We start from the raw sequence: 20998 nt of genomic DNA, 5'->3' as shown, positions 1-20998 counted from the left end.
GAAGAGATTTGAGTCAAGGAGACCAACCAGAAGGCCACTGCAATAGTCTAAGCAAGAGGGCCTGGTAGTTTATAGAAGTGGATTTATTATGTAAGACTAGGAAATGGATTGGATATGGGAGTGAGTGAGAGAAGACAAGGTTGACATCTAATTGAGTGGAAATACAGTAGAAATATGAGAGAAGTTAAGAGGGGAGGGCTGGGGAGAAAGATAAGGAGTTCAATTTTTGACATATTGTGTTTAAGATGTCTCCAGGACATACAGTTTGAGATCAGGGGGTTGTTCTTTATCCTGTGGGCAATGAGAAGTTGCTGAAAGTTTCTGAGCAGGAGAACGACCTAAAGGAGGCCGTGTTTTGGAAGAAGATAAATGGAAGATTCATGAGGTTGCATAGGGTAGGGGTGGATATTGGATTTAAGGAGAAGAGTCTGAGGGAGTATGTATGAGGATGACAAAGAAGTTGTGGATTTGTCCCACATAGTGTCCAGAAAGAGGAAGTCGATTCTTCTATTGACTTGGGTCAGACACATTTTAGGAAGGGCTGTGATAAGTCCAGTGGACCGCGACCAGGTTGGTGAGAAGACTGGATACCATGTCACACTTAAATCATTCGAAGGAAGTGGGAATGTTGAGCTTGAAGAAGATGAGTTAGGGAGAGAGGTTTGCTAGTCGTCTTTAAATATCTGAAGGGCTGTCAAGGGGAACAGTGATTAACTTGGCCCCAGAAGTCAGAATGAGGCAGATTTCAGCTCCACGTAAGGAACAACTTCCTATTCCGAACAACCGAGAGCTGTCGAAAAGTGGCCCGGGATGCCTCAGGAGATAGTGGTTCTTCCTTCACGGGAGGTCTCCAAGCAGAAGCTGCATGACCACCTGTTGGATATACTGTAGAGGTGATTTCTATTCCCATATGGGTCATGACTTTGGGAGGTGGAGAACGGAGACGACCTGGAGCTAATGGGTCGTCCAGGCTCAAAGACTTTTTTTGCAACTGAAGGAACTCAACACCCACTGCTCCTCTCTAGCCAGCCCCAAACATGTCCCCTCGCCTAAGCTCAGGAAGAACTACGAATCCCAAAAGTGACCGCGACCCTACTCTGGGGTAGAGGCGGGCTCTCCGCCGGGTCCACTGGGAGCTGTAGTCTAGCTGAGCTTTCGGGGTATTGTAGTTCTTCGCCTCCACAGCCGGTAGGGCGAGGCGGCGCTAGCGCTTCAGAGCCGCGCTCTGGGGCCAAGATGGCGGCGCGCCGGGGACGGGAAGACGGTGCCGCGCCGCCCCCAGGAGGGGGCCCCGGACCAGGCCCCGGCGGCGGGATGCGCGGTGGCAAGTGTGGGTGCTGCAGCCGCAGCCCGGCGCCCGTAGGAGCCGCGGAGAGCCCTAAGGGCCGGCAGCAGGTGAGAGCCGGGTGGGCGGCCGGGAGGAGGCAGATCGGCACATGCCGGGCGGTGACACGTGGAAGCTCCCAGACCTGGGGTGGGGAAGGAGGGACCGTGGAGGCAGCCGGAGAACGGCATTTGGGAGGAGGGGGCGACCTGGGTCCCGGTGTGTAGGGCTGCTTCCTTAAGCTTGAAAAAGCTACTGTCTCCAAGGAGGGAGAGGGGGGAGGGAGGTTCGAGGAGCTGCGGACGCCGCTTGTCCAGGGCCGGAGCCGGGTCGTTGAGGTTGGACTGGGGAAGGGGGATGGATGGGGGAGGGGGGGCTTGGACATAGGGGGCAGTAGATTTGGCCCCGCCGACCTCTTTCCATCCCCTGCAGCTGTTTCGTAGTTCTCCCTTCCCCACAGGGACCCTGAGTCCTGGAGGGTCGGGGTTCTCTTGAAGTGAGACCCCCTTCCCCTCGCCCAGCCCCGATTTTTTCTTGGCCACGTGGGGGTCTGCGTGTTTAAGGAGGGGTGAACAATTTTCCCGGGAGAACATGATCCCCGCCCAGCCCTCCCCCTTCTAGTCCTCACTGCAGTTCCCGCATCCACGTGGATTGGGCCCGGCTCGGGGACCCGCCGGGGTGGCCGCAGTCCACGTGGGGCGGGGGAGGGGGGGGTTGTCCACGTGGCCCCCTGTCCGCACCCCCTTCCTCCCCCCACCCCAGTAGCCGGGCGGCTTATCGGCTGCGGGGGCCGGCGCTGAGGCCATGCTGCCTGGAACTGGGTGTGTCTGGCCCGCAGGTCCCTCCCCTAGACGCTAGCCTTGCGGCCCCCCCTTCGCGGGCCCGGGGCTGAGGGCTGGGGCGGCGGGGAGGGGGGGTCCGGGAGCTGTGTAGCTCGAGAGGCCTCGTCCACCCCCCAGAAAATTCATCCTGCTGCATTCCTCTAGCCAGCTGCGAGAGGGAAGGGTTTTTCCAGATGTGCTTAAAGATTCTGGGCTCCATCCTGCTGGAAGTATGGGGCGCCCACTGCCCTTGGCTTAGGGAAGGAGGGGGGTTTAGGCCTGAAGTCTTCTCTCCAGTTGGGGGTGGTGCAGGGGTGAGTCACAGGCACCTGCGGTGTCTGCTCTGGGATGGGCATGTTTCTGAGTGAAGTGACCTCTCCCCCCCCAGTGAGTGTCAGTTTCAGGGGGTCACAGAGGGAACTTGCCGGCCCTCTTCCACTCCCTTTCTACCACTGCTGAAGGGCATCTCTCTGGTCCTTTGGAGGTAAGGGCTCCCTCCTAAAAAGGTGCTTGGTCTTTCCCTCTCCACAAACCTCTTGCAGCTTTAGTGGACTTTATAGGACTTAGGGGTGTTCCTAGGTCAGGAGTTTTCTTGTCTTTCAAATCCTTCATCAGCAGGGGTGGCTCTTGCCTCTCTCTTCCTGGGAAGGGTGGGCTTATTATTTTGAGCCCCTGAGGCAAACTGGAGAAGTGGCTGGCCTGAGGTAAGCTCCTTAAGGGTTGGCACAATTTTAATTTTTATCCTTTTTAAGCCAGCATTGCTGGTTGGGGATTAATGTTTTGTTAACTTGAACTCAGGCCCCACCGACTTGGTACTCATCTTGTATTTAATGTGATACTGTGCTTCCTCTTTTCTCAGTTCTTTTCCTGGGACAGCTAGTTCTTGACATAAGCACATCTTACTGATGGGTGCCTTCTATTTTACTGGGAATAGAAGGGAGAGGGAAGAAAAATTGGGACCAAATAAACAGCAGTTTACTACACTGTGAGCTTCAAGAGGGGAGAGCTAATATTTTATTTAATTTTTGTATTCCCCCAGCACCTAGAACAGTGTTCTGCAGGTACTATGTGCTTAGTCAGTGTTGAAGTTGATGGGGGTCACAAGATGGGAAGTAAGGAAGGGGTTGGCTTAGTTAGATTACCAACTTTTTTCTCCCTTGTTTAGAGGATCCACTGTCATAATGGAAAGTGTCAGAAAACATGGGTTTAAGCCTCCATATTATCAGTGCCATGATGGGCAAATCAGTGAATTTATAAGCCTCCCGTTTCCTTTTGGGTAGAATGTTGATAACACTTGCATTGCTTACCTCACAGGGTTGTTTTGAGAAAGCTGCTTTGCAGACTTTAAAGCACTTTTTTAAATGTGAGCTATTACTAGCATTGAGGGGAATGGGTCCAGGAAGTAGTTGAACTGGATTGGGATAGGCTGTGGCCCAGAGGTACCCAAGATGACCTGAGGGTGAGTGAGTATTTGTGCTAGGATTGGAATCTGCTGGCTGGGGGGCTGTGGCAGAAGTTTTCTGGGTGGTGGTGAGGTACAGATATAACTCACCCTGGGAGTGTTTGCTGAACCAGCTGAGATCCCAACCTAAGATTCAGCAGGTAGCCCTAATTACAGGTTTTTAGATGGCTGGGAGGAGTTTAGTGCCTAATGCTTGATACTCTTAACACTATCCTCGTACCTTCCCTTAAGTCTCCATTTCTCATATTCATTCCTTTCTTCCTCTTGTTCTAGGGCCACTTAGTCTTCCCCAGTTAGAAAGGGGGAACACGACTTATGTGTGGTGGTGGGAGGTAGAGGAAACTTATGAGGAGGCATGAAACACCCCAGCAGGGAGAATCTGCTTAGTTTTCCCCTGGCTTTGGCAACTACTCCTCAAACGGAACGGCAGAAGATGCCCATCCATTTGGCCCAGCCTGACTCCCTTAGGAGTGGCCTACTATGGTCCTCACCCACGCCCACAGCAGGCCCAGACTGGTGACTCCTACCTAATGAGGCTGACAGGGACCATGTCTGCTCCTTCCCAGGGAAGTTTGGGGTGTGTCAAGGCCAAAGCTACAAAACTACACTCTGGTCTTGCTGCCTTTCTCAGGCTCTTTTGTGACCTCTGGAATCAAGGGGTCATTTCATGTCAGTTCCTTCATAGTCAAATCACACAGAATAGTGACATTTTAGAGATGCCTCTCAGTTGACAATTACAAGTATTATCCCATTGTACAGGTGAGGAAATTGAAGTTTTGTGAGGGTATAGTAGCTTACCAAGGACAGCATAGTTAACAGTAGAAACCTCCTCTTGTGCATCTCAAGTCTAGTGCTTTTCCTGTTATACTATTCTTTTTCCTTAATGGCTGCTGTGTGTCCAGCCCTTTGTTGGGGGTAGAAGGGTTGGGGGGGGGACGACACAAAGGAATTTCATTAAGAGCCAGGACATCAGTGTGTAAAAAGTTAATATAATACATGCTGACAGGTTGTTCTGAAGTGCACAATGAACATATACTGATGAGTGCTGGAGGTGTTTGGAGAAAGGAGTGTCCACTTAAAGTCTCCTGGAAAGGTGGTGTTGAGGGAATAGTAGAACTTTGTTTTAGATGTTAGGAAAGGGAGAGGCTCCAAGTTACTGTCCCTCTGCTTTTAGTCTCTTCTTCCAATCCATCTTCTGCTGGCCATCATACTAATCCAGATGTCACTGATCATGTTATGACTATGCCCAGAATCCTTCATTGATCCCAAATTGCCTACAGAAAGAAGTCCTAACTTCTGAGGCCCTTTATAATTTGGGCCCACCTTGCCTTCTAGCCTCTCACCCACTCTTTTATGCTCTAGCTTAGTGGTTCCAGTAGCTATCCAATGAGATGTATTTCCTCCACCCTCTCTTTTGCCTACATTGCTCCGTTATTCCCTTCTCCTCATGCCCAGAAGGACAAAATGGCTAGGAGAAAAGATAGGTGGACTATGGCCAACTATCTTTTTTGTTTCCCAGGTTCTGCTGGAAGAGGAGGAGGAAGAAGAAGAGGCTGGCTTCTTCAGTCTGTCCCAGCATGATCTATTTGACCTGGATGTAGATGATGAAGCAGGAGATGAAGAAGAGATGTTCCTACAGGACGAGGTCCTGTTGGAGACCATGCAAAGCTATATGGATGCCTCCATCATCTCCATCATTGAAGACTTAAGTGGTATTGGAGAGGTGAGCAATAAGGGGTGGTTTCAGGGAGAGGAGGAACTCCATGGACCCAGGAAGCCAGAGAATGGAGGAAATTGCCTTATGATAGAAGAGAAGCCTCTAGGAAGGAGCTTGACTCTGGACTTGAAACTTACGGCACTCCCCTCATGGCCCTTCTGTGTCTTGGTCACCTAGGTCCAAGAGACAGAGCCCATGTGGAAGTATAGAGGAGTAAGAGGCTTTGTGTACTTTGGATATACTATGGAAATTAGTCAAGCAAGTTCAGTTGGTTATTTCATATTTGTCTTTGGCAGGGATGGAGCTCAGAGTTTAGGAGGGTGGCCCATTTTATAGAGGGAGGCAGGAAAAGATGTAGAGCAGGAGTTATTAATCTCTGGAGTCTATGAACTTGTTTTTAAAAAAAATTTTGATAACAATTTCCATGTAATTGATTTCCTTTGTAATCCTGTGTATTTTACTGATTTAAACGCATTATTCTAAGAAGGGTCTTCACCAGCTTGCCAGATGGGTCAGTGATGCTACAAAGGGTCAGAACCCCAGTTCTAGAGTCTGTAGTGATTGGTTCCAGGTAATAGAGGGATGGTGTGTGGCTGGCTACATAGGAGAAATGGCAGAAATTGAACCCAGGAGTCCTTGTTCTCAGATGCATCTGCATCTGTTCCTGTAAAATTCATACATTCATTAGTGGATTGACTTGGGAGGCAGGGGAAGTGAATCATTTGGACTCCATGATTGATTGACTTGGGGAATATGTAGCATATGAGCATTCAGCTTTGTACCTTCTCAGTGACTAGCTGGTTGTAACCAACTCTGTCCCTTTCTTCCTTGGGAGCAGAGCAAGGTGACCTCGGACGACCAGAATGAAGTGTCTCTACTCACAGCCCTCACTGAGATACTTGACAATGCTGACTCTGAGAATCCGTCACCCTTTGACACCATTCCTGACTCGGAGTTGCTGGCATCTCCTCGGGAGAGCACCTCGGTCAGTGTTGGGCTGTCAGGGTATTGGGTATGTTGCTCCATGGTTAGAACAAGTGCAATGGTTGGAGTTGTGTGTCTAATCTCATTGTGGGCCATTTTGTCACAGATTTAGCCTTGTGTTCCCGGAGGGTCCTGGTCCCTGAATGTGAGCCAAGTAATATCAATTGATTGCTTCATTATCTGTCCTTGGCAGGGATGGACCACAGAAGTGGGGGTGGGGGCCGCTGTAGTGGCAGAACAAAACAGGTCTAGAGTGATTGGTTCCCTGGTGACTACTATCTTTACTTCTCCCTATCCCCACCCCCCACCTGGGGCTGATTGGCTTTCTTTGTGCCCCTTTAGTTGCACAAACTACTGGGTTTTTCTCGATCATCCCCGGAAAGTGATGTGGATGACCAGTGGGGACCCAAGACACACAATATGACCCCTACTATTGGCAGGGTGAGTAAAAGTGAGTTGGAGGAGCACCTCTAGCCCAGGGGGGAATCGTTTGATCAAGTCTGGAAAGACCAGGATCTGGCTTAGAATCAGAGCTAGAAGTGTCTTTTAACACTAGACAACACCCTTATTTTTCTGAGAAAGAAATTAAAACTTGGGCAGAAAGAGTAATTTGCCCAATGTCACAGTCCTGGTAATTGGTAGAGCTTGAAATAGACTCCCAGGTCTTGTGGATCCCAGGTAGTGTCCTTATAACAAAAGCCATCAAAGGATAAGTGACCCAAGTCTTCTTACACCCTTTTTGCCAGATCTGGGAGATTGCTCCTCAATTCCAGTGACCTCCCCTTTCCCCCTTCATCTGACTTGTTCACTTTTCCCCTCCCCATGTAGGTTGAGATGTGTCTCTCTGATCCCTCCTGGGATCTTCCACCATCTCCCTTCTTGGAGACCTCTTCCCCAAAGATCCCAGGATGGAAGACCCCAAGATCCCGGCCCCGATGGGGTCAGCTTTCCCCCCTGCAGCGTAGTGATGGAGAGGAGGAAGAAGATGCCAGACTTGGCAGAGACAGAATTGCAATGGTGGGCCCATCTATAGACAACACTGAAGACTTCCCTATGCATCTGGCCTGTCCGGAAGAGGAAGAAGAGGAGGCTGCCCCACTTGGAGAAGAAAGCATCTCCTCTCTAAGTGAGCTCGTACGGGCCATGCATCCATACTGTTTGCCGAGTCTCACAGTTTGTTTGGACTCCCCTGGGGATGAACATGAGGAACAGACCGAAGAGTTGATGCTGGCTGAAGGGGGCATGGTTCTGGAGATCCTAGGCCAAGGGTCTATGGCTGGTGAGGCTCTAGAGATTCCAGTGGTCCTGCGCCATCTTCCTCCAGGCCAGCCTGTGGAAGAGTTGGAGACTGACCTTACTCAGCAGGTGCTAGAGTCTGACCTGGAAGCTGAGACCTCCATGTGTGGGGAGCAGTCTGTTCAGAAAGAGCCAACAGTCTCAGGCAATACTGAAGGTGGGAAAGAGAAGGAGCTAACATGCCCAATCCTGCCTATTGATGGCCCCAAAGGACCCTCTACAGATGTGTCTTCAGATACACAGAAAAGCCAAAGGGGCCATAGAAGTCGGAGAAAGAAGAGTGAAGTTCTGTTTTTGCCAGATAGGGATGGAGACAGGACCTATATTCGAAAACTCAGGTCCTCCTCACGAAGCCAATCTACCCCTGATAGCCAGTCCTCAGAACAGCCCCCAGAAGGGGTCTCCAGAGTGGCCCAGTCATCCTGTGGTTGGCGAAAGCCCCGGGCCAGGGTGGCTGAACCCAAAGAGATGTTAGGTCTAGGAAAACCAGACTCAGCAGAGCCTGACTCTGCCCCATCGAGTCCCGTTGAACAGTCTGACCTGGTCAAGGAGGAGCCACTGATCCTGTGCTCAAGCAATGATGAGATGTCCTTGGCCTCAGGGAATTGTGACCAGTCACAGACCCCAGAGCCAAGCCCCGAGGTCACTAGCCCCCAAAGGGAGGGGGTCTCGAGCTCCTTGAAGGCAGAATGCAGTGCCAACACTGGGTCCCAGGAAGCCAAACCCCGACCTTTGAGCCTCTCAGAGTATTGGCAGCGAAGGCAGCAGCGCCAAGCAGATGAGCAAGTGCCAGAGCCCCAGACCCCAGCTGGAAAGTGGCCCAGCATCCCAGAGACACCTACGGAGCTAGCAGACATCCCATGCCTCATTGTCCCCTTCAAGACAGCTGAGCAGCATAGCCTTGAAGTACCTTCAAGACCCACTGCTCCTGGCATGGCCAGGCAGAGGGCAGCCCAGAAGCCAGGCCCCAAGATGCCTACAGGTTCCACGTCCTCCAGCTTGGCTTCCCCTGAGACTGACCTCCCATTGCCAGCCAAACATACATCTCTAGTGAGGCAATCTGTGCCCCCCCACAATGCCCATGCCCCCACCTGTGCCTCCTGCAGGACCCATGCCCCCAGCTGTGCCTCCCACAGTGAGTCTTCCCCTGAAGATTCCCATGCTTCCAGCTCTGCCACCCACAATGTCACCCCTTCCCAGTGGGCCAGGAATGCCATCCATGGTGCCACTTTCCTCTAGTGGGCAAACAATGCCTGATTTGCTTCTGCCAAGCCTCCCCCGACCCTGTCTCCCAAGGCCTCCTGATTCGTATACCCAATTTGCCCCAGTGCCTTCCTGGCCCTGTTACCCCTCTGTGCCACCATCTGTTAATTATCCTTGCTTGCCACCCCCCAGTGCCAGGCACATCCAATGCCTATCCACTCCCCACTACCCCTGCTGTGCCTTGGGCCCTTCCTTCTACCCCAGTGACAGCATATGGTTCTGATCATTCTTATGGGCCTATGGGCTGGGGTCCAGGCCCACAGCCTCCTTATTGGCCAGCTGTGCCCCCAACCCCATTACCACCACCACCACCACCTCCTCCACTAGCTCAGAGCATCCCACCACCCACCCAGGTTACTGATAGTTTCTCCACTGGGACATGTGATAGTATACCTGCCTCCAGTGCAGTGTCTGTAGTTCCTTCACCTAATCTTGTGCCAACTTCCCAGGAAGCCCCTCAGATAGCACCTTCAAGAGCAGAGGTCAAGCAAGGGCTAGCTTCTCAGCAGCCCTTGAAGTCCTTATCCCCTAGACTGAAACCCAGGGTGGCCACCCCACAGAGCCCAGGTGCCAGAAAGAAAGGGGTTCCTTTTGAGGAGCCCATGCTTGAGAAGGGCCAACCCGTGTCAGAAAGTTCTGCCCTCCGGAACACACAGCCTGAAGTCAAGGAGAGTGGGCATAGTGAGTCACTGTTAGTCCCTGCAGATGCCACTGTGTCTGTGCCAAAGCAGTGCCAGGTGGCCAAGATACCTAGCGTCCATCCATCCAGACTTCGGAGACTCAACTTCCTGCCTTCCACACACTCCCAAGGTTCTAAGGATGTGGTACAAGCTTTTATCAGTGAGATTGGTGAGTGCCCATGAACGGGTAGATTCCTGCCCTGCCTGTTCTCTGGTTGGGGTGGGGGGACGACTGCTACTGCTGCTGCTCCAGGTTAAGGGAGATTTTTACCTTTCCTTCCATATTAGGTTTCTCATTTTTTGGTAGGGAATTATAAGAGGGAAGTATTTAGGGCTTCTGACACTTGTCTCTTCCCAGCCCTCGCTGTACACATTTTTTTTCCCCTTTCTTGCTGTAGGAATTGAAGCATCTGACCTATCCAGTCTTCTGGAGCAATTTGAGAAGTCTGAAGGTGAACAGCAATTCCCTTTTCTTTTTTGGGAGGGTGGGTAATACAGTGGAGTAAATTTTTTGGTTTGCCTACATTGATTTTCTTTTTAAATTTTTTTAAATTCTTAATTCTTTACATTCTTAATTTCTTTTTTAAATTTTTTTTCTTAATTTCTTAAAAATATTGTTTGGTTTTTTTCCCCAAATATGAGGCTCTGTAGTTGTCCTACCCAGAGAACCACTTCTTACAACAAAGAATCAGAAAGGGGGAGGAGGTCATTGAGCAAAACTGACCACATCCAGTGTACCCATATCCATAATTCCTTACCTTTACAAAAATGAGGGGCAGGTGCATTTCTCCTCTCTTAGGGGGCAAACTTGGTCATTCATATTACACATCATTCTGGATTTTTTTTGTTGCTATTTAACAATGTAAGTTGTTGCATATATATAAAATGTTATGTGGGTACTGCTTACCTTCATTTTTCATAGTTCATAGAAGTTTTTCCATGCTTCTCAGTTTTCATTTTTCCCCCAAAATCTAATTCTGATCATTTTTATTTCTTTAAAGAAAAAAAAGATTTTATTGGTACTTTTTGTCTTTACATAATCTATATTCCCCACTGTATGTCTCCTCCCTTTAAGAAAGAAAAATACAGAGAAAAAAGTTTCAAATCTAGGCAATACATCACCTAGTTCTAACATTATATGTCATAATTCCTACTCATGGTCTCCAACCTCTTTATTTTTTTTTTTGGGAGGCAATCAGGGTTAAGGACTTGCCCAGGGACACGAAGGCTGGTGTTCTACCACTGTGCTACCTAACTGCCCCTTCGACCTCTTTAAAGGAAGTGCGTTATTACATCTTTAATTATGATGGATAACTCTTTTTCTGGTTTTTATTTTGCCTTGCATTGTTTCCAACGGACCTTCCCTTTGTTATTATTCTTTGTTCCTTGCAGTGCAACAATTTTCCATTACACTCACCTACCAGTTTAACACTCTTTAACCAATGAATGTCTCCTTTGTTTCCAATTCTTGTGTATTACAAAAGTGCTGCTAGAAACATTTTTGTGTATATAGTACCTTTTTTTTAATTCTTTGACCTCCTTGGGGGCTTAGCAGTAAGATATCTGGGTCAAAGGTAGGGGTAAACTGGAACCAGCTCTAACTGACTGGTTCAATGATTTGTTAGATTTTCAGTGTAAGCACTTAACCCTTTGGAAACTGGCAAAACTCTAAATTCAAGACCTCATTTAATTGTTTAGTTGATTAAGTCTCAGCTTAAGAAATGGATGGAGAAAAAGTTCATACAGATTAAACTTAAAATGTGTACAGTTTTTTGTTTGTTTTTTTTGAGATCTAGTTGTCAAACATTTATACTGCTGGTCAAAGGGTATGGACATTTCATTCACTTTCTTAGCATAATTCTAAATTGTTTCCAGAATGAGTGTCCAGATTCATAGCTCCATCAACAATGAACCCTGCTGAAGGGCATCTTTAATTCAGCTCGAGTTCAGTAATGTGTTTTTGGCCTTTTGCTTGGCTATGTCCTGGAGGAGAACTAGACCCTGCCCTTAAGAGTTAGCATTCTGCATAAGGGTACAAAGTAAGGAAGAGCAGTATAGGAATAAACTGAATGTGTTGGTGGAAAGCCCAGTCTTCCTCCAAGTATTTTCTGATCTGGAATTCCTGACCTTCAGCACCTGGTTTGTTCTATTAATAATGTTTGATTTCTTTGCAGTCAAAAAGGAGTGTATTCCAGTGGGACCTGCTGATACATTAGCTATAGGAAACTCAGGGTTAGTATGAAGTGGGGTTACCCCTCAGTTTTTGGTTGCTAGTGGTTGTTGGGATGAGCACATCCCCCAAGGTAACCCCTGCTTCTTAGAGTTACAAAGAGTACCTCCTTCTCCTTGGGCTGGCTGAGGGGGTAGTGTGGGAATGAGACAGCATGAAACCTGGGCTCCCAAATATCCCCACAGCAGCCTGCCTTCCATCGCTCTCAGGTACTTTTAATTATTGAAGTCCTTGACTGGCCTGTAGCTTCCCTTGCTGCTACTTGGGGGAAGAAAGGTCCCTGACTTAAACTCTTTCCCCCTTTTCCCAGAGTCAAGCTTCCCTCCACACAATTCTTCCAGCTTTCCCCAAGAACATTCTGCTTTACTTATCTTGTCTTTGAGACATTGCATTTAAGTGAGGGCTGCTTCCTTCATTTCACAAGGGTCCCAGAAAAGAAGCAACCTGTTCCATAAGGAATTGGTGACACAGGGAATGGTAGAGATATTGATTGCATCCTTATTCGCTCGTAGCTAGAATAGACAGTTCGAGGGGGACATACATAGATGGAATGAGGCTTTAGCTAGGTTCTTATTTCTTCCTAGCAGGGTTGACAACTCCCAGGAAAAGCGACCTCTTGACCGGTTACAAGCCCCAGAGCTGGCCAATGTAGCAGGTATGAGTGATGGGAGTAAGGAGAGGATCCAATTCTAGATTTTTGGGTTGCAGCACTTGTTGCTAAGTAGCCATGTTGGACATGTCATGCAGTTATTTGGGGGGTGGAATCATTTATATTTTCTTTCTTTCCTGCAGGTCTGACCCCTCCTGCCACTCCACCTCATCAGCTCTGGAAACCTTTGGCTGCAGTCTCATTACTGGCCAAGCCAGGGTCCCCTGATTCCCCTACCCAAGATAGAGTGCAGAAGCCAGTGGGAAACATGGAGGCCAAACGTGCAGCTGCAGCTCGGCTCCGAGGTCGAGTCCCAGGACCTAGCCCAGTTCATGTGGGCTCTGGGGACCATGACTATTGCATCCTAAGCCCTACAGTGGCCCCAGGGCCTGAGTTGGGTTCCCGCTGGAATGTCAAACGACATCAAGATATAACCATTAAACCTATCCTTTCTTTGGGCCCTTCAGCTGCCTTGCCGGCATGCCCAGCCACATGCCAGAAACAGCAGCTGGACCATAGGACTAGTGAAGAACTGGAAGCAACTCCTGCAGCCCCAACCTCTACCCCTGCCCAGCAGCCTTCTGTGCTGCTGTCCCCAGAGGCTTCACCTGGCCGGAATGATGACACTAGGACTCCCCCTGGGCCTTTGGCCAAGCAGCCGGTACACTGCTGTCAGAAGGCCATTGCTTCATCTAGCCCCCCAGGCCGTGGGTGGCGAGGCCGCAGCAGCCGCTCCTGCTCCAATGGGGCCAGTGAGGCGTCTTCCTCCTCATCCTCCTCATCCTCCTCCAGATCCAGGTCCCGGTCCCACTCCCATTCTCATTCCCGGTCCAGGTCCAGGTCCATCTCCCCACCACCGAAGAGGTGGCGCAGGTGAGCTTGGTTAAGATCCTCTTCTATCTGAAGCACTGGGTATAGGATCACTTTAGATCAAGTCAAATCAATAAGCAGTTATTAAGTGTTTACTGTGTTTCAGGCACTGTGAAAATAAATGTTTGGGATACAAAGAAAAGCACAAACAGTCCACGCCCTCAAAGAGCTCATGTTCTAAGAGGGGAGACAACATGCAAACAATTATGTATATATAAGATATATGAAAGGTAAAATGGAGTTTATGTCCGGGAAGAAGGCAGTAGCACAGGGGTTGGGGGGACTGGGAAAGGCTTCTTGTAGAAGGCAGGATTTGTGCTAAGTCTTGAAGGCAAAAGGTAGCAACTAGGAGGGAGGAGACCCAGTCTGGAGATGGAGTATTGTTTGCAAGGAACAGCAAGGAGGCCAGTGTTACTGGATTGTAAAGTACATGGAGGTCAGTAAAGTGAGAACTGGAAAGGTAAGAAGGGGCCAAATTGTGAAGGGCTTTAAAAGTGAAGGAGAGCGTTTTATGTTTGATCCTAGAGTTTTTTGAAGAGGGGAGTGATGTGGGTCAGAAGTGGGTTTTGTTTTTTTTTTAAGAAGATCATTTTGGCAGCTTCATGGAGGATGGACTTGAATGGGGAGAGACTAAAGGCAGAGAGAGATCCACTAGAAGCTATTGCAATATAGGCCAGGTGGGAGTTAAGGACCTGCATCAGGGTATTGGCAGAGAAGAGAAGGGAAATGTATATGAGAGGTATCACCTGTACTCATACATAGCCTGACTTGGGTGGATTGAGGAAGTTAGGTTGTCCTGCCAGTCAGTGTTTAGGAAATGCCTCCTGGGAATTGGGGCATTGATTAGGCAGAGTCTCAGGCTCTGGCTAACTAGAAATCAGAAGGCTGCAAGTGAAGTCAGTAAGCATTTTTACCTACCATGTGCTAGATACCATGCTGATTGAAAATGCCCCTTTGTGTGGGGAAATCTGGTAGAAATGCCTTCAAGCCACAACTGTCTTTTCTAATTTCCCTGTTAAGCTTTTGGTTTATCTTGAGCACTAGAAAAAACTGGGTTTCCTTTTAATTTGGAGAGGACAAAAACTCTTCTACGTCTGTTCTCATTTTGCCCTCAGAACAGCCCTGAGGGAGGAGGAGTTTGGAAATTGGAACCAAAATGGAAGGGGAGAGTGTCTCCCTTGGTAGAATGTAAACTCCTTGAGAACAGGGACTTTCATTTTTTTCTTTGTATCCATAGCTCCTAGCACATTATACCTGCCTGGTATAATGGGCACTTAGTGAATGATTGATTGACCAGGGGAAAGTATAGGCAAGAGTGTGGAATAGAACATAGGTCTCTGATGTTTAATCTAGGTTTTTGCCCATCCACCATGGAAAATGGTGGATTGGACATGCCTCAGGGACAGGACAGGTATGAAAGGTTAACTGCAGGTACAGAGTCTTCTTATTTCCCCAGGTACAGGTCCCGTCGTTCCCATAGTACCCGATCCTCTTCTAGGTCCAGCTGTGATTCCTGGGGACACTCCCGGCGGCGATCTTCCTCGTCATCGTCTTCCACGTCTTCTTCTTCTTCTCCTTCTTCATCCTCATCCAGTTCCCGGAGCCGGTCTCGTTCTCCATCCCCCCGCAGGAGGAGCAATAGGAGAAGGAGGTGAGTGTGAGTATAGGCTGGAGAGGTGAAGCCAGAGATTTGAGGTCTTGGGTCTGGGGATGGGGAAGAAAGAACTGCCATAGGCAGTGTAGTTCCTCTTGGTCAGGTCCCTGGCCTGCCCTAGCCTGCAATTCCTCTTCTCTTAGGTACGACTACTATGATTCCCAGGACCACTACCAAAGGCAGAAAATTCTTCAGAAGGAACGTGCAATAGTGAGTTAAGGGTAATGCAGTAGGGAGAAAGGTATATTTTGAGTTTGTAGTTAGGAATAGTGTACTAACCCTTCACTTAAGGGTGAAGGGGGAAAAGACATCCTGGCTTACCTCTTTGCTTTCCCCTGTGCCCACCTACCTGAATCCAGGAGGAGAGGAGGGTGGTCTTCATTGGGAAGATTCCAGGCTGCATGACTCGATCAGAGTTGAAACACCGGTTCTCAGTCTTTGGGGAGATTGAAGAATGTACCATCCACTTCCGCTTTGAAGGGTAAGTATGGGTTCTGAAGAGGAGGGGAACATCCTCCCCATTCCACCACCTGAACCCTACTCTCAGCCCCTTTCATGCAGAGTAGGAGGCTGTTGCATTTCTAACATTCCTTGTCTTTCAGAGTGGTAGCTGATAGCAACGTGGGGATAATACTTCCCACTTATTTGAAAAGTTAGGAAGAAGCTTATTTCTTATCCTTGGGGTAGTGAGATGAAGGTTAGTGAGACAGTCCCTTAGGATCTTCTTATACCCTCTCTTTTCTCCTCCTCAAGTGACAACTATGGCTTTGTCACTTACCGATATGCTGAAGAGGCATTTGCAGCCATTGAGAGTGGTCACAAGCTTCGGAGGGCAGGTGAACAGCCCTTTGACCTCTGCTTTGGGGGCCGAAGGCAGTTCTGCAAGAGAAATTATGCAGACTTGGGTGAGTATTCTAGTGGCCTAAGAACTGGGGACCCAGGGTGGTTGTGGTTAAGACTTCAGGCATTTGCAAACCTCAACCCATTCATCCTTTGAGGGCAACTGAGGCCTAAAGAACCAGGGGATAGACTTGATCTCTTTACCCATGGCCTAGGGTTTTTACTGTCTACTGTTGGAGGGGGGAAGCTAAAAATGGGGTGGGTGTGGTATGTCTTGATGCTTATGCGGGGGGGGGGGAGTCAGTCATTCTTCAGGCTTGCCCAGGATCAGTCTTTCCCTCTGCATTTGTAGACTCCAACTGGGAGGAGTTTGACCCTGCCCCCGTGAAGAGCAAATTTGATTCAGTCGACTTTGACACATTACTAAAACAGGCCCAGAAGAACCTTCGGAGGTAACCCTGGGCCTCCAGCCCCTGTCCCCTCCAGAGGTCCCTCCCCCTCGCCCCCCCGGAGCACCCTTTGCTTCTGGATGAGGAGGGAAGAGCTGCTAGTGAGATGGCTGTTTTATGAAGAAAATGGAAAAATAAGTGAAATTTAAAAAAAGTAAAATGAGATTTTTCTAAAAAAAAGGTTTTGTTTTTATAAAAAGTATTTAACAAAATTTGCATTCCTTGTGAAGTGGGTGATGCCTACTGCATGGGCTGCTCATTTGGGGAAGGTCTAAATCACTATGCAGATCAATAAACAAAAAAAGGAAAATCTATTGTGTTGCTATATATTTCCATCCCCAAAGATCCTGGGTTCTTCCTTACCTTACCTGATCATGCTTCTGACTCTGAGGCCCCTTTCTCCAGGGTTTAAGGGGTGTTTTTAGTTTACCATTGGCAATGGGTCTGGCCTGTTTTTGTTGGGTCCATGGCTCCCGCTGCTGCCTGCCCTTGTGGAAACAAGTCTGAGTAGGCGTTTTTGGCTGTCGATAATAAGCTTCTAAGGATTGACCAGGTGAATGAGACCAGTTTGGGAAGTGCAGGATTGTTATTCTCAGATCTTTTGAGAGCTTGAGGATAACATAGTTCCCCTCTTTTGAGATATGATCCCACGCTAGGAAGTAAGTCCCTAGTTTCTTTGGGGTAGTGTTCTGCCCAAGGGAGGAGTTGGGTTAGTGTCATTGAGTTTTTTCCCTACTCCATATTCTATAAAGCCTTGGATTTGAAATCAGGGTCTGAATCCAGCCTCAAACATTCTTTACTATTGTGATGTGGTCCTGGGCAGGTTAAATCATTTAACTTATTTGGTTCTATTTCCTCATCTGGAAAATGAGAGTTATACCTGTTAGCATGGGGATGGAAGTGTGAGAAGGACAGGTAGTTCTGTGAAGATCAAAACAGTGACTGTGATGTTTTTTACAAACCTCAAACCTATTTTACAAACAACTCAAATTGTTACCTCTACTTTAAAACCCAGTGAACTCAAATGGCCTTTGAAGCAAACATTAAAAATTAAGTGGAAACTAAACTTAATTCTAAAGGATATAGAAACAATAATTTCATTAAAGATAAAGACAGCAATGAGATAACATACCAGAATTTGTAGGATGCAGCCAAAGCAGTTCTTAAGGGAAATTTTATATCTCTGAATGCTTTCTTCATTAAGAAAGAGCAGATCAATGAATTGGGCATGCAACTAAAAAAACAAAAAACAACAGAAAACCAACGAATTAAAAACCTATTAAGCAATAAAATAGAAATCCTTAAAATCAAAGGAGAGATTAACAAAATTGAAAGTAAAAAAAAAATATTGAGCTAACAGAATCAAGAGAATTTTAAAACAGATATGCCACCATTTAAAAAAAAATTTAAATTACCAGTATCAAAATTAAAAAAGGTGAATTCACAATCAAGAAAGGAATAAAAGCAGTTAGGAGCTATTTTACCCAGCTATATGCCAGTAAAACTGATGATCTAAATGAAATGGCTGAATATTTACAAAATATAAATATTTCAGATTCACAGAACAGGAAATAAAATACTTAATCTTATTATAGAAAAAAAATTGAACAAGACATAAATCCCAAAGGGGGGAAAGAAACCCAGACAGGACCAGATACATTTACAAGGAAATTCTATCACAAATTTAAAGAATTAGTTCCAATACTACATAAACTGAGAGAAAAAAAAACCTATTTAGAATAACGGGCAAAGAAGGGGTCCTACTAAACTACCTTTACAAAACAAATGTGCTGATAAGAACAAAAACAGGAAGAGAATTATAAACCAATTTCATTAATATGGACGCAAAAATTGTAAGTAAAATACTAGCTAGGAGACTGCAACAATGTATCACAAAGATTATACATTGTGACCAAGTGGGATTTATTCCAGGAATGCAGGGATGGTGTAATATAAGGAAAATTATTAACAACTGATTTTGTAAAATAAAAGTAACAAAAATCATGTGATGATATCAATAGATGAAGAAAAAGCTTTTGACAAACTACAACACTCATTTCTATTAAAAACACTTGAGAGCATAGGTATAAATGGATTTTTCCTTAAAATGATAAGAAGCATCTACCTAAAACCATCAGTAAATATTATTTATAATGAGGATAATCTAATAACCTTCCCAGTAAGATCAGGAGTGAAACAAGGATGCCCATTATCACCAGTATTATTCAGTATTGTATTAGAAATGCTAGCAATAAGACAAAAAATACCCAGAGTTGAAAATGTTAAATTCTTAGGGGCAGCTAGATGGCATAGTGGATAGTGCACCAGCCCTGGAGTCAGGAGGACCTGAGTTCAAATCTGGCCTCAGACACATAACACTCACGAGCTGTGTGACTGTGGGCAAATCACTTAACCCCAATTGCCTCATTTAAAAAAAAAATGCTAGCCATAGCAATGAGAGAAGAAAAAGAAACGGAAGGAATCAGAATGGGCAATAAGGTAATAAAACTTTCTTTGTACACAATATGACATGCTTGGAAAATCCTAGAGACTCAACTAAAAAGTTAGTTGCAATAATTAATAATTTTAGCAAAGTAGCAGTATATAAAATTAACCTACATAAATCATCAGCATTTCTGTATATTCACCAAAAAACCCTTCAGGAAGAGACAGTAAGCGATACCCCATTTAAAATAACTGTATAGAGAATATAAAATACCTGGGAGTATATCTGCCAAGATAAATCCAGGAACTTACATGGACATGAGTATAAAATATTTTATACAAATAAAGTCAGATTTAAATAATTGGAGAAATATTAATTGTTCTTTGGTGGACAGAGCTAATATAACAAAAATGACAATTCTACTCAAACTAATCGTATTCAATGCCTTCCCAATTAAATCACCAGAACATTATTTTATTGAGCTAGGAAAAATAATAAAATTCATTAGGGAGAATATCAAAAGAATTAATGAAAAAATGTAAGAGAACGAAGTTTAGCAGTACCAGATCTTAAACTATATTGTGAGGTAGTAATTATCAGAACTATCTGGTATTAGCTAAGAAATGGAAAGGTGGATCAGTGGAACAGAGTAGACATACAATATACAGTAGTAAGTGATTATAATAACCTTGTGTTTTACAAATGTAAAGATTTAAGCTTTTGGGATAAGAATTCACTATTTGGTAAAAATTGTTGGGAAAACTGGAAAGCAGCCTGGCAGAAATTGGGTATAGACCAATATCTTACACCATTTAGCAAGATAAGATCAAAATGGATATGTGACCTAGATATGAAGGGAGATATCTTAAGAAAGTTAGAAGAACATGGAACATGACTAATGAATAGGAGAAGGATTTATGAATAAACAAGTGAGAGCATTGTTAAGATGTAAAATGGATAATTTTGATTACATTAAATTAAAAGTGGTTTACACAAATAAAACCAATGTAGCCAAGATTAGAAGGAAATCGGAAGACTGGGGAAAAATTTTTATAGACAGTTTCTCAGATAAAGATCTCAAATCTCAAATATGTAGAGAACTTTGTCAAATGTATAAGAATATAAGTCATTCCCCAATTGATAAATGGTCAAAGGATATGATTAGGCAGTTTTTTGATGAAGAAATTAAAACTATATATAGTCATATGAAAAAATGCTCTAAATCATTATTGGTTAGAGAAATGCAAATTAAAACAACTTTGAGCTATAATCTCATACCTATCAGATTAGCTAAAAGGATAGAAGGGGAAAAATGACAAATGTTAGAGGGGATGTGGAAAAATTGGGACACTACTATACTGTTGGTGGAATTATGAACTGATACATTGGAGAGCAATCTGGAATTATGCCCAAAGAGTTATAAAACTGTATACTCTTTGACCCAGCAATACCACTATTAGGTCTTTCCCAAGGTGATCAGGGAAAAAGGAAAAGAACCTTTGTGTTCTAAAATATTTATAGCAGCTCTCTTTGCGGTGGCAAAGAACTGGAAAGTGAGGAGACGTCCATCAGTTGGGGAATGGCTAAACAAGTTGTGGTATATGATTGTGACGGAATACTACTGTGCTGTAAGAAATGAGTTGGTTGATTTTAGAAAAAACATGAAAAGACTTGCATGAAATAATGAAGAGTGAAATGAGCAGAACCAAGAGAACATTGTATACAGTAACAGCAATAGTGTTCGAAGAACAACTGTGAATGACTAAGTTATCCTGGGTATTATAAATATTCAGATTAACTTCAAAGGACCTATGAAGGAAGATACTCTATCCACCTCCAGAGGAAAAACTGATACATAGAAATATGCATAGTATGGTTTTTATATTTGTGTATGTATGTATATATACATACACATACACTTATCTGTGTGTGTCTGTGTGTCTGTGTCAAATGGTGGCCTTCTCTAGTGCTGGGTGGGGAGGGAGGGAGGGAGACAGTTTGGAACTTAAAATGTAACCAAAAAAATAAATAAATATTTAAAAAATAGGTAAAGAAGGGGTATTACCAAGTTACTTCCATTCTACAAATATGGTCTTGATACCTAAACCAGGGAAAGCCAAAGCAGAAAACTATAGACCATTTTCCCGAATGAATATTGCCGCAAAATTTTAAATAAAATATTAGCAAGGAGACTATAACAGTATGTCCCACAAAGATCATATACTATAGTCAAGCTAGATTTTTACCAGAAAGAGAGAACTGGTTCAATGTTAGGATAACTGTAAACATAACTGACCATATTAATAACCAACA

The 20998-nt window shown here is 45.6% G+C and overlaps 1 protein-coding gene across 1 annotated transcript; it reads left to right on the top strand.

Annotated features, from left to right (window-relative positions):
- Nucleotides 1–1197: 1197 nt before the first annotated feature.
- PPRC1 (PPARG related coactivator 1) lies at nt 1198–16549 on the top strand. The gene is given in 16 exon segments (XM_020967257.2): nt 1198–1395; nt 5127–5330; nt 6163–6309; nt 6651–6749; nt 7137–8669; nt 8671–8991; nt 8993–9716; nt 9946–9999; nt 11722–11779; nt 12362–12432; nt 12570–13299; nt 14753–14947; nt 15094–15160; nt 15310–15431; nt 15704–15855; nt 16143–16549. Coding segments are annotated over 16 exon segments (4740 nt in total). The 5' UTR covers nt 1198–1236; the 3' UTR covers nt 16247–16549.
- Nucleotides 16550–20998: the final 4449 nt, after the last annotated feature.

The sequence above is a fragment of the Phascolarctos cinereus genome, unplaced genomic scaffold, assembly GCF_003287225.1.
Source record: "Phascolarctos cinereus isolate Bilbo 61053 unplaced genomic scaffold, phaCin_HiC Scaffold_3;HRSCAF=262, whole genome shotgun sequence".
NCBI lineage: Eukaryota > Metazoa > Chordata > Mammalia > Diprotodontia > Phascolarctidae > Phascolarctos > Phascolarctos cinereus.
Note: the sequence above shows the minus strand (reverse complement) of the source record. Positions and strands in the feature narration are given on the sequence as shown.